General features: G+C 47.5%; 1 protein-coding gene across 1 annotated transcript in view; it reads right to left on the minus strand.

Moving 5' to 3' along the window:
• Pbx4 (PBX homeobox 4) overlaps positions 1-15,387 on the minus strand; it is a 47,177-nt gene that overhangs the window by 16,561 nt on the left and 15,229 nt on the right. The window contains exon 2 of the mRNA XM_057753104.1: positions 2,164-2,237. Within this exon, the coding sequence (XP_057609087.1) occupies positions 2,164-2,237 (74 nt within the window). The remainder of the gene's footprint in view (positions 1-2,163; positions 2,238-15,387) is intronic.

Below are 15,387 nucleotides of genomic sequence, written 5' to 3' on the forward strand. Positions count from 1 at the left end.
CCAGGCTGGTCTTGAACTCACAGAGATCCACCTGCCTCTGCCTCCCGAGTGCTGGTGCATTCTAATTTTAAAACTTATTTTTTTTTTTTCCTGAGACAGGGTTTCTCTGTGTAATCCTGGCTGTCCTGGATTTTGCTCTGTAGACCAGGCTAGCCTCAAACTCACAGAGATCACAAAGATCCGCCTCCCAAGTGCTGGGATTAAAGGCGTGCGCGACCACCACCCGGCTTGGTTCAGGCTGTTGTGTCTGAGCACAGAACCCACAGTTGGCAATGCTGATTTGGGATGGGTAGACACGAAGAAGCATAAGCAGCTGCTTCACATTCCCTCTCTACAGCCCAGAGCCACTGCTGCCACCAAGCTTTCCCACGATAGACTGTGTCCCCTTAAAACAGGTCAAACACGGTCCAGTCATTCCCAGTCACTCTGGAGGATATGTCTCACCAAGAAAATTAAAAACTCCAGTGCCTACTGTACAAAACCATACTATTCTGGATGACAGAATAGACATCTCCTGCCTGAATTGGCCATAGGACTGTGCTGCCCTGCTCGGCTTTTTCTTTGCACATGTATGTGTATATAGTGTATGTACAATGTGTGTCGGTACACTTTCATGTGTGTGTGTAGATCCATGGTTAGCATCAATACTTTCCTTGATATATGTGTATTGGTGTTTTACCTACACGCATGTCTATGTACATGAGATCTGCCTGCTTGCAAGGTGACAAGTCAGCTTCACATCCCTTGAAACTGGAGTCAGATGGCTGTGAGTTACCCCATGGGTGTTGGGAATTGAAACTGGGTCCTCTGTAAGAGCTCTTGACTGCTGAGCCATCTCTGCAGCCCCTCCCCATTACATACTGTGTCATCTCTGTAGCCCTTCCCCTTACAGACTGAGTTAAGGCCTCTCATTCGAACCCAGAACTCACTGATCTGACTAGTCTGGATAGACAGCTTGACCCTAGACCCTGTACTAGGGTTACAGTCAGCTTCCAGGCCCACCTCACATCTACATAGGTCTGGAAACCTGAACTCCAGTCCTCATGCTTGCCTGGCAAGTGACTTAACCATTAAGCTATGTCCTCAGCCACACCTTTTAACATTTGTCTGCTTTCTGAGACAGGACCTCACATTTCTGACTAGCCTAGAACTTAAGCTGTAACTTCTGGTTTTCTTCCTCTCTCAGGTGCTGGAGTGCTTCCCTTTTTATTATTGTTACTTTTTAAATTTAATTTATTTTAATTATACTTCTTTATTTGTAAGATGGGGCATGCCATCATCACTGGACCCTCACCGAAGCTCCTCTCAGCTTCATGCTGTTGTCCCGAGTCATGGAGATTCTGGGGTTTTGTTCCACAGGACCAGTCCCTTCACACACTCCAGCAGGTCAAAGATGGGGTAGATATTAGAGTGAGCCAACCCAAGGCCCGGGATGTGGGTCTGGGTGGTAGCTGAGCTGGTTGATCTGGGCCACTGGGACGGTCCCCATCAGGAGATGGGCAGGGTCAGCTCTCCTGGGCCCATGCCATCAGGGCCAGCTCTCCCACACCCATGGTATGGAGCGGGGCCAGCTCTCTTGAGTTTGGTGTGGGCATGGGTGGGGGAGCAGTTCTGCTGCAGTGACCAGTGAGGGGCCGGACCAGCTCTTTCAGGGCCAATGAAAAGTGGAGCTGGCTCAGCATGGTCCTTGGATTTCAACACGCAATAAAAGTGAGGCTGGCCCCCTGTGGCAACAGGGCCATGGACATTATCACAGACCCTAACTACAGCAGGACCACAGACCCAGACTGGCCCTTAGTAGCAGCCCAGGCCTTAATATCACTATGCTCCCAGTGTCAGAAAGGCCTTGGACACCAATGTGGTCTCGGGTGGCTGTCCAGTTCCCAGGCACCTGCGCAGCTCTTGGTGATAGATAACAGGAGCCATGAACACCAGCTCAGACCCTGGCTGCTGCTGGGCTATGGATCCAGATTTGGCCTATGCAGCAGCCTGGGCCTGGATGACATCATGGCCCTGTGTACCTTCTTAAACACAAGTATTTGCAGAGGCAGAAGACTTCCATGGGGATAACTTTGGACACTTGAATTAGGATAAAATTCTGATGTTTGAATTTTGGAAGGATGGCAGAACCATGTGCTGTGACAGGGTCCTGGAGCAGCCTACCTGTCTTTTCCTTGATCTCACAGAGCACGCTGAAGAGGGCAGACTTCATCCGATGGCAGTTTAGGGCATGCTTTCTGAAAGGCAGCAGAGGCATGGCGAGAAAGTTAGCTCATGGGGAGCAGGGGCCTCCTTCCCAAGAAACCAGGCCCTGCCAGCCAATGTGGCATCGGTCACATCCTGCAAAGACAGGGCGAAGATGCCACATCATTTTGACTTTTGCAACATTAAAATAGGAATGTGGGGGCTGGAGAGATGGCTCAGCGGTTAAGAGTATTGCCTGCTCTTCCAAAGGTCCTGAGTTCAATTCCCAGCAACCACATGGTGGCTCACAACCATCTGTAATGAGGTCTGGTGCCCTCTTCTGGCCTTCAGGCATACATGCAGACAGAATATTGTATACATAATAAATAAATATTTAAAAAAAAATAGGAATGTGCAGTCTGTGATGGGGAACTTTGATTGTAAACTTGAATGGATCAAGAAATGTTTGGAGCCGGGTGATGGTGGCGCACGCCTTTAATCCCAGCACTTGGGAGGCAGAGGCAGGTGGATCTCTGTGAGTTCGAGATCAGCTTGGTCTACAGAGCTAGTTCCAGGACAGGCTCCAAAGCCACAGAGAAACCCTGTCTCGAAAAACCAAAAAAAAAAAAAAAAAAGAAATGTTTGGAGTTGGGCATGGTGGCATGAGCCTTTAATTTCAGTTCTCTGGAGGCAAAGACTGGTGGATCTCCTAGTTTGCAGTCTGCCTAGTCTACATAGAGAGTTCCAAGCTAGCCAGGGTTACAACAGAAATGTTAGGAATGGCTTTCTGTGAGACTGAGGTCAGGCAAACTAGGGCTGCATAGTGAGACCTTGTCTCAACAAACCCAGTCGGAAAGATGCCATGATGCACACCTGTCACCCCAGCACTTCAGTGTGAGGAGGACCGAGAAGGTCAAAGTCAGTCTCAGCTATATAGTGAGCATTGAGTTTGAGGCTAGGCTGGGGTCCAGGAGATTCTGCCCCAAACAATGTAAAGACTCCATAGAAAACAAGACAGCAGAGATGTCTTGGCAGGTAAAGGCCATTGCTGTGCAACCCGACAACCTCAGTGCAATCCCTAGAAACCATGAGGAAAGGAGAGAACTGATTCCTGCAAGTTGTCCTCTGTCCTCTCCATGTGTACAGCGGCATGCTCACACTTGTGCTTACACACAGAGAGAATAATAAAATTAAACAAATAAACAAAAACACAAAAGGGGATGGTGAGAAGGCTCCTTGGGCAAGAGTGCTTGCTGGAGATCTGAATTCAGTCCCTAGAGCCCACATGACGGCAGAAGTGGCTGTCACCAGTTTGCCTCCGCAGGAGCACCTGCCCATCCACACAAAATAAATGTCCTTTAAAAATGGTAACAAAAAACAAGAGCAGAAAAGGAAATATCCTGGGGATTAAAGAAGCAGGCCAGGTGTGCCTGTGATGGCATTTCCAGAGGTGACCAGGTCACAGCCTCAGGTGGGACCTCACGCACACTGGAAGGTGTGAATGGTTTGAAAGAGGAAGTCCTGGGACTGAGAGATCCCTGGAGCTATGAGCCAACCTGACACCTTCCTTTTGGCCACCTGCTTCCAGAACTGTTCTGCTCTGAATACCCTCTCTGTCATGGCAGAGACACTCTGTGCCGACTGCATCTTCTCCTCCTTAAGTTGCTTACATCAGGCATTTCCTCCAGATGTAGGGACCTCACTGAGTCCCACTGACCAGGGCAGCAGAGGTGTGGCTCAGTGGGAGCGCCTGTCCAGCATGCTCCAGGCCCTGGGTCCCATCCCCAGCAATTGAACTAATAAACTACCCAAACCAATTCTAATCTGGGATGGAAAAGAATAAAAAATAATTTGGTTTTCTAAATGGCTATAGAACACCCCCCCACCCCGTCATTATTTTTTTCCTTTTTCTTTTTTCAGTTTTATGTGACAGGGTTTCTCTGTAGCTTTGGAGCCTTTCCTGGCACTTGCTCTGTAGACCAGGCTGGCCTTGGACTCACAGAGATTCGCCTGCCTCTGTCTTCTGAGTGCTGGAATCAAAGGTGTGTGCCACCACCGCCTGGCTATTTTTTATTTTTAATTTATGTGTGTGGTGTTTTGCCTGCATGCCTGCCTGTGCACCATGTGCATGCCTAGTGCCTATGAAGACCAGAAGGTGTTGGATCCCATGGAAATGGATTAGAGATGGTTGTGAGGGACCATATGGGTGCTGGGAATCAAACCTGAGTCCTTTGGAAGAGTGCCCATTGCTCTTAGCATTGAGCCATTTTTCCAGCCCTGCATCAGCATTCTTCAGTAACACTAGAGTATTATAAATAGTAAGTAGCAAAACAACTATTCACAGGGCAAGTGAGATGGGTCAGTGGGCAAAGAGACACTTTCCATTAAACCTAATGAACTGAGTTCATACCAGGGCCCACATGGTGGAAAGAGAAACGTGGAAGCTGTTCTCTGACTTCTACATACACACAAAGAAATACATGTCATTTAAAAATTGACAAAAACTGCTCACAAACATCTGCCCAGCATCAGGTGTGGAGTCGTGCAGCATCTTCAGGACGTGCGGGCCCCACATAGATGTCCCAGGTCTCATGAGAAACTTAGCGCCTGTGCTTTTTACTCTGCTGCACCGGGGCAGGCACTCCTGGACCCACGTCTCATTGGACACTGAGGGACACTTTTTATAAATATTCCAAACAGCTCCTTTATACATAGAATTTGCTTACTGCCAACAGCTCATCAAGAAGACCAACTTCAGCCAGGCGGTGGTGGCGCACGCCTTTAATCCCAGCACTCAGGAGGCAGAGGCAGGCGGATCTCTGAGTTCAAGGCCAGTCTGGTCTACAAGAGCTAGTTCCAGGACAGGGTCCAAAGCTACAGAGAAACCTTCTGTCTCGAACCCCGCCCCCCAAAAAACCAAACAAACAAAAGACCAACTTCAGAGCTCAAGAGTTGGCTCAGGGGTTAAGAGCACTCTTTCTTCCTCCCTCCCTCCCTCCCTCCCTCCCTCCCTCCCTCCCTCCCTCCCTCCCTCCCTCCCTCCCTCCCTCCCTCCCTTTCCCCAGGATGTATCTGGAAAGAGCACTTATTCTTACAAAAGACCTGGGTCCAATTCTCAGCACCCACATGGAGATTCACTACTCCTCAGGCACCAGACATTCATGCAAGACACTTATGCACACAAAATAGTAAAACAGACCTAAATATTTATTTATAAAAGAAAGAAGAACACCAACTTCAAGGTCAGAAGGTCTGTAAGCAAACTCACCCTCCTATGCCTAGTGGCTCGTCCAGGGCCTAAGCATGAACATGATCACACTTCCCCAATGTCCTAAGCATGAACATGATCACACTTCCCCAAAGTCCTAAGCATGAACATGATCACACTTGCCCAATGTCCTAAGCATGAACATGATCACACTTCCCCAAAGTCCTAAGCATGAACATGATCACACTTGCCCAAAGTCCTAAGCATGAACATGATCACACTTCCCCAAAGTCGCACAGGTGGTTAGTACCTGCCATGTGCTGCACATCTCCCTACATCACACAGGAGCTTTATTCAGGTTCTCATGCTTGCAAACAGGCATTCTCCCCGAGCCGTCTTCCAGCCCCTAGTTCGCTCTTCTGAAGTGTTTAAGTTCTATGGTCTGTAGTACGTTCATTGTGAAATGACTGCCATTAACTCCATATCACATCCTGTGATAACTAGTTGCTGGTCCATGCTCTCCCTGCATCCAGCAACCATCAATCTGTCTCTATATATGCTTTTTCAGGGGGCTTTTTGCACAAGTGAATTATATAATACATGGTATTCTGGAATACGGCATGGACGAGTACTTTACTCCTTGTCCTGGTTGACTAATATTTTATCATATGGGCAGAGGACAATTTACTCAGCCATTTATCCATTCCCACACCCAGTTTTAGAAACTGCTTTTCTAACTATATGAGTTTGTGTGTGTGTGTGTGTGTGTTTATGTGTGTGTGTGTGTGTGTGTGTGAGAGAGAGAGAGAGAGAGAGAGAGAGAGAGAGAGAGAGAGAGAGAGAGAGATCCTCATTCCCTTAGGGTAGTAGTCATCAAGTCCTAGCATCCCCACAGAGTTAAAGGCACTAATATGTCTGAGACCACCCTTGGCTTGTTACAATGGTGTTCACTGAGTGCTCTGAATCACTGAGCCATCCCACTAGCCTCATTCGCCCTTTTCTGAGACTCTCCTGTAGTCCAGACTGGTTTCAAACTCTGTGTAGTTTAGGATGACCTTGAATTTCTGATGCCTCCTGTACCTCGCGAATTCTCAGTCATTTCTACAGTTTTTAGTGTTTTCCCCAAGGCAGGGTCTCAAGTACAGGCTGGCTTCCAACTCTCTATAAAACCAAGGATAACCTTGTGTTCCCAATCCTCTGCCTCTACTTGGGTTCTGGGTGACAGGTGTGCACCACAATTTATGAGTCACATGAACTGCTCAGCCATCACTCATCTTGGGTATTATGAGTGATGTGGTTATAAACAACTGTGCACAAAACCGTGACCATATGCTGCAATACAACTGAGGATCACACAGTAACTCCATGGCTAACTCCATCATATTACAACTGCAGATCACACAGTAACTCCACGGCTAACTCCACCATATTACAACTGCGGATCACACAGTAACTCCACGGCTAACTCCACCATATTACAACTGCGGATCACACAGTAACTCCACGGCTAACTCCACCATATTACAACTGCGGATCACACAGTAACTCCACGGCTAACTCCACCATATTACAACTGCGGATCACACAGTAACTCCACGGCTAACTCCACCATATTTTTTGGTTTTCTTGTTTTTTTCCCCAGCATCCTTTGTTCTAATACTTCTTGTTAGCGGCTGCCACCTGTCTGGCAATCCTGTCCAGATCTCTCTGTCCCTGAAGAGTTAGATTGTGGCCCCCATCTTGGTCCTTTTCCACCATTTTCAGCCCAGGTCAAACTCTCAGAGCCTCTGCTGAAGTGGCTGGGTCTGACACATTTCTCTGTCATCCTCTGTAAATCTTGGTCATGGAGCCAGCTCTGGCACCACCACACAGGTACAGGTACTGTGCTGTGGAAACAGCCTGTGTGAAGAGGCACAGGGTACTGGCGTCTGGGGGGCCTCCAGCAGCACAGGGCTTTACAAGGAAGCCATGGAGTTGGCAAGGCTTAACTTTTCTATCTGAGGGGGATTACAGGAAAAGGCACTCACAAACTCTCTTGATGGTTTCCTTCTTTATTCTCTCTCTCTATCTCATGTTGTTCTACAGCTTTTATATCCCAAAAGAATCTTACAGGCAGTATAAGAGTCAAAAGAGTTGCATTCCATTTTTCAAGTGAATAATTATAGGAAAACCCAGGTTTTTCACCTCTCTCACATGACTAATCACAGGTGAAAAACAAACTATCCCAGGAACCAACATACATTCATACTCAAGAAACTTGTTACAGATTAACCTTGTGGCAGGTCTTTTACTGGCAGGCTGCATTTTGCAGTTACAAAGGAAGGGCCAATTACTTTGTTACGTATTTTGAAAGGTAATCTTATAAGGAATCTTAAAGGAATCACAAACCTAAATTTTTTTTTTTTTTTTTTTTTTTTTTTTTGGTTTTTCGAGACAGGGTTTCTCTGTAGCTTTGGTGCCTGTCCCGGAACTAGCTCTTGTAGACCAGGCTGGCTTCGAACTCCCAGAGATCCGCCTGCCTCTGCCTCCCGAGTGCTGGGATTAAAGGCGTGCACCACCACCGCCCGGCTACAAACCTAAATTTTTATATATGAGAAAGAATCAGGCAGCTCCACGTGCGTACATATCCATTCATTAATAATTTTTTACCGGGCGATGGTGGCGCACGCCTTTAATCCCAGCACTCGGGAGGCAGAGGCAGGCGGATCTCTGTGAGTTCGAGACCAGCCTGGTCTACAAGAGCTAGTTCCAGGACAGGCTCCAAAACCACAGAGAAACCCTGTCTCGAAAAACCAAAAAAAAAAAAAAAAAAAAAAAAATAATTTTTTACATCAGGAGATTGAGGACAGAAATGGGTATAAAGAATTAATCAGCCGGGCGGTGGTGGCGCACGCCTTTAATCCCAGCACTCGGGAGGCAGAGGCAGGCGGATCTCTGGGAGTTAGAGGCCAGCCTGGTCTACAAGAGCTAGTTCCGGGACAGGCACCAAAGCTACAGAGAAACCCTGCCTCGAAAAACCAAAAAAAAAAAAAAAAAAAAAAAGAAGAATTAATCATCACCTTTGGTCATCAACCAATCCTAGCAAGGGCAGTGTGTGTCAGCCAGTAGTAACTGAGCTGTTTTGTTCTTGTTCCCTGACCTTAAAGAGTTCCTCATTCATCTCTGCGCCTTTCTAAAACTTCAGATTGTCTCCTTGGGTTTTTCACCTCAAAATTGTTTAGCAAAAACATCTTAGTCTAACTTTGTTATCTTCAAAGCTTTGCTTCAACTGTGATGCACTCCAAGGCCTGTGAACATATCTTCCAACATTAAGGTTAAAAGAATTAACTCAATTGTTAGTCATTAACTTGAGCTATCCATGCAGCTGTAAAACATATCCTTGAATTTATTTTTATTAATCAAAACTCTGTATAAGCTATCATTATTATTATCAAATTGGACAGTACAGCTTAGGGGGTCATATTCTTGACATCCACAGGTAAAAATGCCCAGTAGAACAGGATGTTTCCAAAAGATAAACGCATTCTATCACAGGTAGTGGAGATCTCCCCACGTCCACTCATACCACACTAGATATCAGAGAAAGAGAGCCGCAGCAAACATGAAGAGGTGCAGCAGAAGCAAAAGACATTTCAAAATCTGTAGTCCCGTGGCCTTGCCTAAACGAGATGGACCCATCAGCGGATTCCCTTCTGCTGGGCTGACACCGGGAACTTCAACTGCAACCCGCTGCTCCTCTGGCAGGGCCCACAACAATAGGGGCAAGCTCTTTATGTTTGGCCAACTTGACTATATCCACCCATCTGGGGACTTTCAGCTTCCCGCACTTTCTGAGGAAGACTGCCAGAGCTCCAACAACTCCTGCTGGTTACCGTCTTCTACAGTAACTCCAGACACAACGCAGCCTCCATGCATTGGTTCATGTTTTTTTCGAGACAGGGTTTCTCTGTGTGGCCTTGGCTTCCCTAGAACTTGCTTTATAGGCTAGGCTGGCCCTAAACTCAGAATATTTTTGGTTTTCTGAGACAGGGTTATAATGTGTAATGGCTGTCCTGACTTGATATGTAGACTAGGCTGGCCTTGAACTCAGAGACCCACCTGCTTCTACCTCCCAAGTGCTGGGATTAAAGGCTTATGCCACCAACGCCTGGCTAAGTCTCATTTTTAATAAATCATTGCCTGATTCCAGGTTAAGATGTGCATCAACATTTTCTTTTAAGTGGTTTACAAGTTGTCCAGGAGCAGTGGCTCATGACTGTAATTCTGGCACTCAAGTAACAGACAGGCCACTGTGTCAGGAGAGCCTGAGCTAAGATATTGTCTTAAACAAACAAACAAACAAACAAACAAAAAGCAGTTATTCAGGGTTAGCTCTTCTATTTAGACACCTGGTCTCTGTGTGTGTGTGTCTGTGTGTTGCTGGCAATTGAAACCAGACTCTCCAGTGTGCTATGCCAATGCTCTACCATGGACTCTCATCCCCAGCCATGTGGCAATGAGATGAGATGGAGAGCCATACCAGTCGGTCTTTGATCAACTTGGTCAGGTTAGCATCTTCTGAGAAGAAGATCCTCATCTGTGTCTCCATCAGACTCATCTGTGGGAAGCCTGTAGAGCACTGTGTGATTAAGACCTGATGTGGCCCAGCCCACTGTGGACAGTGTCACCCTGGCCAGGTGCTGTGGGGCTCCTTGAAAAAGCAGGCTGAGTGAGCCCTGGGGAACAAGGCGGGAGCAGCAGTCCTCCATGGCCTCCGCTTCTCTGCTTCAGCCCCTGCCACGGCTTCCACTGCCCTCTCCTCTTCAAGCTGCTTCTGTCATGGTGGCCATCACAGCAGAAATCCAATGGGGACAGACTCCACTTCCACTCTTCCAGAAGTGCTGGCACACCTGTCAGATGCCACTCATGTGCTGGAGCTCCAGCCTATGCAGCGGAGCTGGCCTAGGTGTGCAAAGCCCTAGTGTGGCGGTGCACATCTGTAACTCTAGTGTACTGGTGCACATCTGTAATTCTAGTGTGCTGGTGCACATCTGTAACCCTAGTGTGGTGGTGCACATCTGTAACCCTAGTGTGGTGGTGCACATCTGTAACCCTAGTGCGCTGGTGAACATCAGTAACCCTAGTGCGCTGATGCACATCTGTATCCTAGTGTGCTGGTGCACATCTGTAATCCTAGTGTGCTGGTGTACATCTGTAATCCTAGTGTACTGGTGCACATCTATAATCCAAGTGTGGCGGTGCACATCTGTAATCCTAGTGTGGTCGTGCACATCTGTAACTCTAGTGTGCTGGTGCACATCTGTAACCCTAGTGTGCTGGTGCACATCTGTAATCCTAGTGTGGCCGTGCACATCTGTAACCCTAGTGTGCTGGTGCACATCTGTAATCCTAGTGTGGCTGTGCACATCTGTATATTAGTGTGGCTGTGCACACCTGTAATCCTAGTGTGCTGGTGCACATCTGTAATCCTAGTGTGGCTGTGCACATCTGTATATTAGTGTGGCCGTGCACACCTGTAATCCTAGTGTGGCCGTGCACACCTGTAATCCTAGTGTGCTGGTGCACATCTGTAATCCTAGTGTGGCCGTGCACATCTGTAATCCTAGTGTGGCCAAGCACATCTGTAATCCTAATGTGGCCAAGCACATCTGTAATCCTAGTGTGGCGGTGCACATCTGTAATCCAGGTTTTAGAGGAGAGAAGGAGGGTCAGAAGTGTTGTGCCAGATTATGACCACCAGAGAGAACACCAGAGACCAGAGAAGCCCAGACTGTAATAAGCAAGGTTTATTTAACATAATACAAACTAGTTTGGGACCTGTCTCTAACACCGTCTCAGTGAGGTGGAGAGGAGTTAGAGCTCCTCCGTGGGGTTAGCTTTTAAAGGCAGGAGAAACACAAGCAGCCCTTCAGGGCGGTTAGAGGGATTTGGCACAGCTGCAACTTCATGAAGGTCTTTGCTTTCTCTCCCAGCTTGTTCTTTGTTCTTAGAGCAAGACTACCCTGTTTCTGAGTCAGGCCATCTTTATCAGCCTGTACCAGGTGGCCGGGCATAATTTCTCGGATGGGAGGGGGGAAGGCCACTATCTTCCTGGGAACAAGCTAGTCTAGGTTTCTATTTTTAAAACATTCTGCTGCCGGGCATTGGTGGCGCACGCCTTTAATCTCAGCACTCGGGAGCAGAGGCAGGCGGATCTCTGTGAGTTCGAGGCCAGCCTGGTCTACAAAGGGAGTTCCAGGACAGGCTCCAAAGCCACAGAGAAACCCTGTCTCAAAAAAAAAACAAAAAACAAAAAACAAAAACAAAACAAAACAAAACAAAAAAAACCATTCTGCTAGGAAATTTCTTCTCACAAGGGGTGAGGGTCTCACAAGAAGTTCAAAAAGTTCAGCATCATCTGGGATATGTGCTGACACGAGACCCTGTCTCAATTCTATTCCTTTGACCTATTTGTCTAGACTTAAGTGAAATGCATTTACTATTTATTGTCTTCAGACTTATTTATTTATTGTTTGTTTGTTTGTTATGTAGCCTGAGCTGACCTCAAACTTGCAGGCTTAAAGGGTTTCCTGTCCTGGTGTGGGACAATGGTCTGTATTCTGTCAATTATATTTTAAATAAAGCTGATTGGCCAGTAGCCAGGCAGGAAGTATAGGTGGGACAACCAGAGAGGAAATAGAGGTGGGTCAAGGAGAACAAGAGAATTCTGGGAAGAAGAAAGCTTGGTCGGTAGTCCTGTCCCAGCAACAGAAGAAGCAAGATGTGACTGCCCCGCTGAATAAGGTACTGAGACATGTGGCTAACACAGATAAGAATAATGGGCTAATATAAGTTGTAAGAGTTAATAAGAAGCCTGAGGTACTGGGCCAATCAGTTTATAACTAATGTAGACCGTTGTGTGATTTCCTTGGGACTTAACGACTGCGGGAAGCGGGCAGGACAGAAACCCTCGACAACACTGTCCTCAGCCCTGAGCTGGAGTTGCTATGTGTGTGCCATATGCTGGGCTGAAATGCACTTTCTTTCAAACATTTGGTTCCTTTGAGACACGTGGCACAGGCTAGGGTTAAACTTCCCATTCTTCGGCCTACCATTACTGAATGCTTGGATTAGAAGCAGCAACCACATCAGACTATGTGAAATATTTATATTTTAATTGTGTGTGTGTGTGTGTGTACTAGCATGAAACCCAGGGCCCTCAAACACTGGGCAGACCCCTAAACTGAGCTACACAGGAAGTCCTTTTTACTTTTGATTTTCAGTTTGAGACAGCACCTTGCTCAATTGCCTAGGCTTAGTCCCCTACCTGCTGGGGTTACCATACACAACCACAGCCAGTCTAAAATGCATTCTAAAAATGTATTTCATGGGCTGGATGTGGTAGGACACACCTGTAATTCCAGCACTCAGGCAGGAGGCAGAGGCAGGGAGATCTCTATGACTTCAAGTCAGCCTGGTTTACATGTGGAACCGTCAGGACAGTCAGGGCTACAGAGAGACCCTGTCTCGGGGAAGGAGGGAGCGAGGGAGAGTGAGAGAGAGAGCAGCGATTGTGTTTTGTAGGCTATGCTTCAGGAAGGAAGGAAGAGCCAGGGGACCCACCGTGGAGGCCACCAAGCCTGCACAGGACTGAAGTGTGGCTAGGCCAGGTCAGACCTTTAACTTGGGGGTTGATGGAGGTGGGTCTTGTATCTATCTGTTGCTTTCATTGGTTAACTAATAAAGAAACTGCTTGGCCTTTGATAGGACAGAAAATTAGGTAGGTGGAGTAGACAGAACAGAATGCTGGAAGAAAGAAGCCGAGTCAGGCAGTCGCCATGATTCTCCCACTCCAGACAGATGCAGGTTAAGATCTTTCCTGGTAAGCCAGCTTGTGGTGCTACACAGAATATTAGAAATGGGTTAGATCAATATGTAAGAGCTAGCCAATAAGAGGCTGGAACTAATGGGCCAGGCAGTGTTTAAAAGAATACAGTTTCCATGTAATTATTTTGGGGCATAAGCTAGCTGGCAGCCAGGAGCTGGGCGGCAGGAACGCGGCCCACAGCTCCTTCAACAGGGGGTAGATCTGCAGGACCTTTGTGTAAAGTGTTGAAAGATTTTGAGGGAAAAGAAAATGCCAAGACAGCCAGCAAGCCAGACCTAGATCACGGACTGTGCAAGCCCAGATGCAGGCTTCATCAGGCTCACATCGCAGCCCGTGAGCACACAGGCAGGGCCAGCGACTCCAAGATGGAGCACTAGCACAGACAATCATTGGCCTGGAGATTTGAGGAATCTCTGCAGAGGGGGCAAGAACCCAGACAAAAGCTCAGACTCTCAGAGGTCACGTGGAAGACAGTGGAATCCAGATGCCAGTGAGGAGGAACCACAGAAAAAGCATGCCAGGAGGAGGGGACTTCCTATAGTTCCAGGTTGACTCAGTGAGGGTGGCGCACGGAGTGTAGGAGAGAGTGGAGGTGTGAGGAGACAGAAACAGCAGTCACACACTCAGCCATCTTGTCACGAAGGAATGCAAAGAAATGCAGCAGGTGCCAGCATGAAGTGTGCAGGCAACTGGGTTTCTGCTCTGCTGTAATGAGGCTTGGCCAAGCTGGCTCAGCTAACTCCTAGACAGAAACTGCCTTCCAAAATCACATCAGCTACTCCCAAGCCTCAGCCAACAACTCTCATCTTGTACACCACCAAGGCTGTCTCTGTTCTCAGTCACCATGTTCCAGGTCCTAGACAAATAGAAACATGCCCTATGACCCAGAGGAGAGCAAGTATCTACTTCATCCAGTTCCACGCTGGCTCAAACTGGCCTGCCCAGTCCATCCAGTTCATTCTGGAGAAAATCCTATCAAAGGTCTAGGTCACAGCCTAGAACAGACACTCACTCGCGCACGCACACAGAGACACCCCCCACCGCTATGGCCATGGTGCTGTTTGGTATGGTGTGGCCCTCCTCTTAGGAGCAGTGAGTCAACTTCACTTTCAAAAGCGCTTGTGTCCAGGTGTGCCATCCTGTCACACTTAAGTCAAACAAATGTGTTTCATTCCCAGTCAGGATGAAGCTGGAGAGATGGCTCAGCAGCTAAGTAAGATCTTGTATTACTCTTGCAAAGGACAACATAAGCTTGGTTCCCAGCACCCATGTTGGGAGACTCATGACCACTTGTGACTCTAGCTGCAGGGATCAGATGCCTCTTCTAACCTCTGAGAGCAAAGCACTCACACATGTATACACCTTAGAGACAGGACACACATATACACAATCAAATGAATGTCTGATTTTTGTTTGTTTTGTAGACAGGGTTTCTCTGTGTTGCTCTGGTTGCCCTGGATCTCACGTGTAGATCAGGCTGGCCTTGAACTCAGAATTCATCTGCCTCGGCCTCCGGAGTGCTGGGATTAAAGGTGTGTACCACTGGCAAGATGGGTCTTGTGCGCACGGGTGCACACACACAGATACTGCTGTTTTGCCTGCATATATATCTATCTGTGTGAGAAAGGCAGATCCCTTAGAACTGGTGTTACAGATAGCTGTGATCTGCCATGTGTGTGTGCTGGGAATTGAACCCATGTCCTCTGAAAGAGCAGTCAGTGTTCTTAACCTCTAAGCCATCTCTCTAGCCCAGGATAGTTTTTTTTTTTTTTTTTTTTTTTTTTGGTTTTTCGAGACAGGGTTTCTCTGTGGTTTTTGGAGCCTGTCCTGGAACTAGCTCTTGTAGACCAGGCTGGTCTCGAACTCACAGAGATCCGCCTGCCTCTGCCTCCCGAGTGCTGGGATTAAAGGCGTGCGCCACCACCGCCCAGCTGATAGTTCTTTTTTAAAAATAAATAAATAAATATTTTTGATTAATTTTATGTGTATGAATGCTTTGCCTGTATATATGTATGTGCACTGTGTGTGTACCTTGTACCCACAGAAGTCAGAGGAGGGGTTAGGATCCCCTGGAAGTGAGTTATGGATGGTTGTGAACCCCCATGTGGATGCTGAGAATTGAATCTTG

The sequence above is a fragment of the Chionomys nivalis genome, chromosome 20 (assembly GCF_950005125.1).
Source record: "Chionomys nivalis chromosome 20, mChiNiv1.1, whole genome shotgun sequence".
NCBI lineage: Eukaryota > Metazoa > Chordata > Mammalia > Rodentia > Cricetidae > Chionomys > Chionomys nivalis.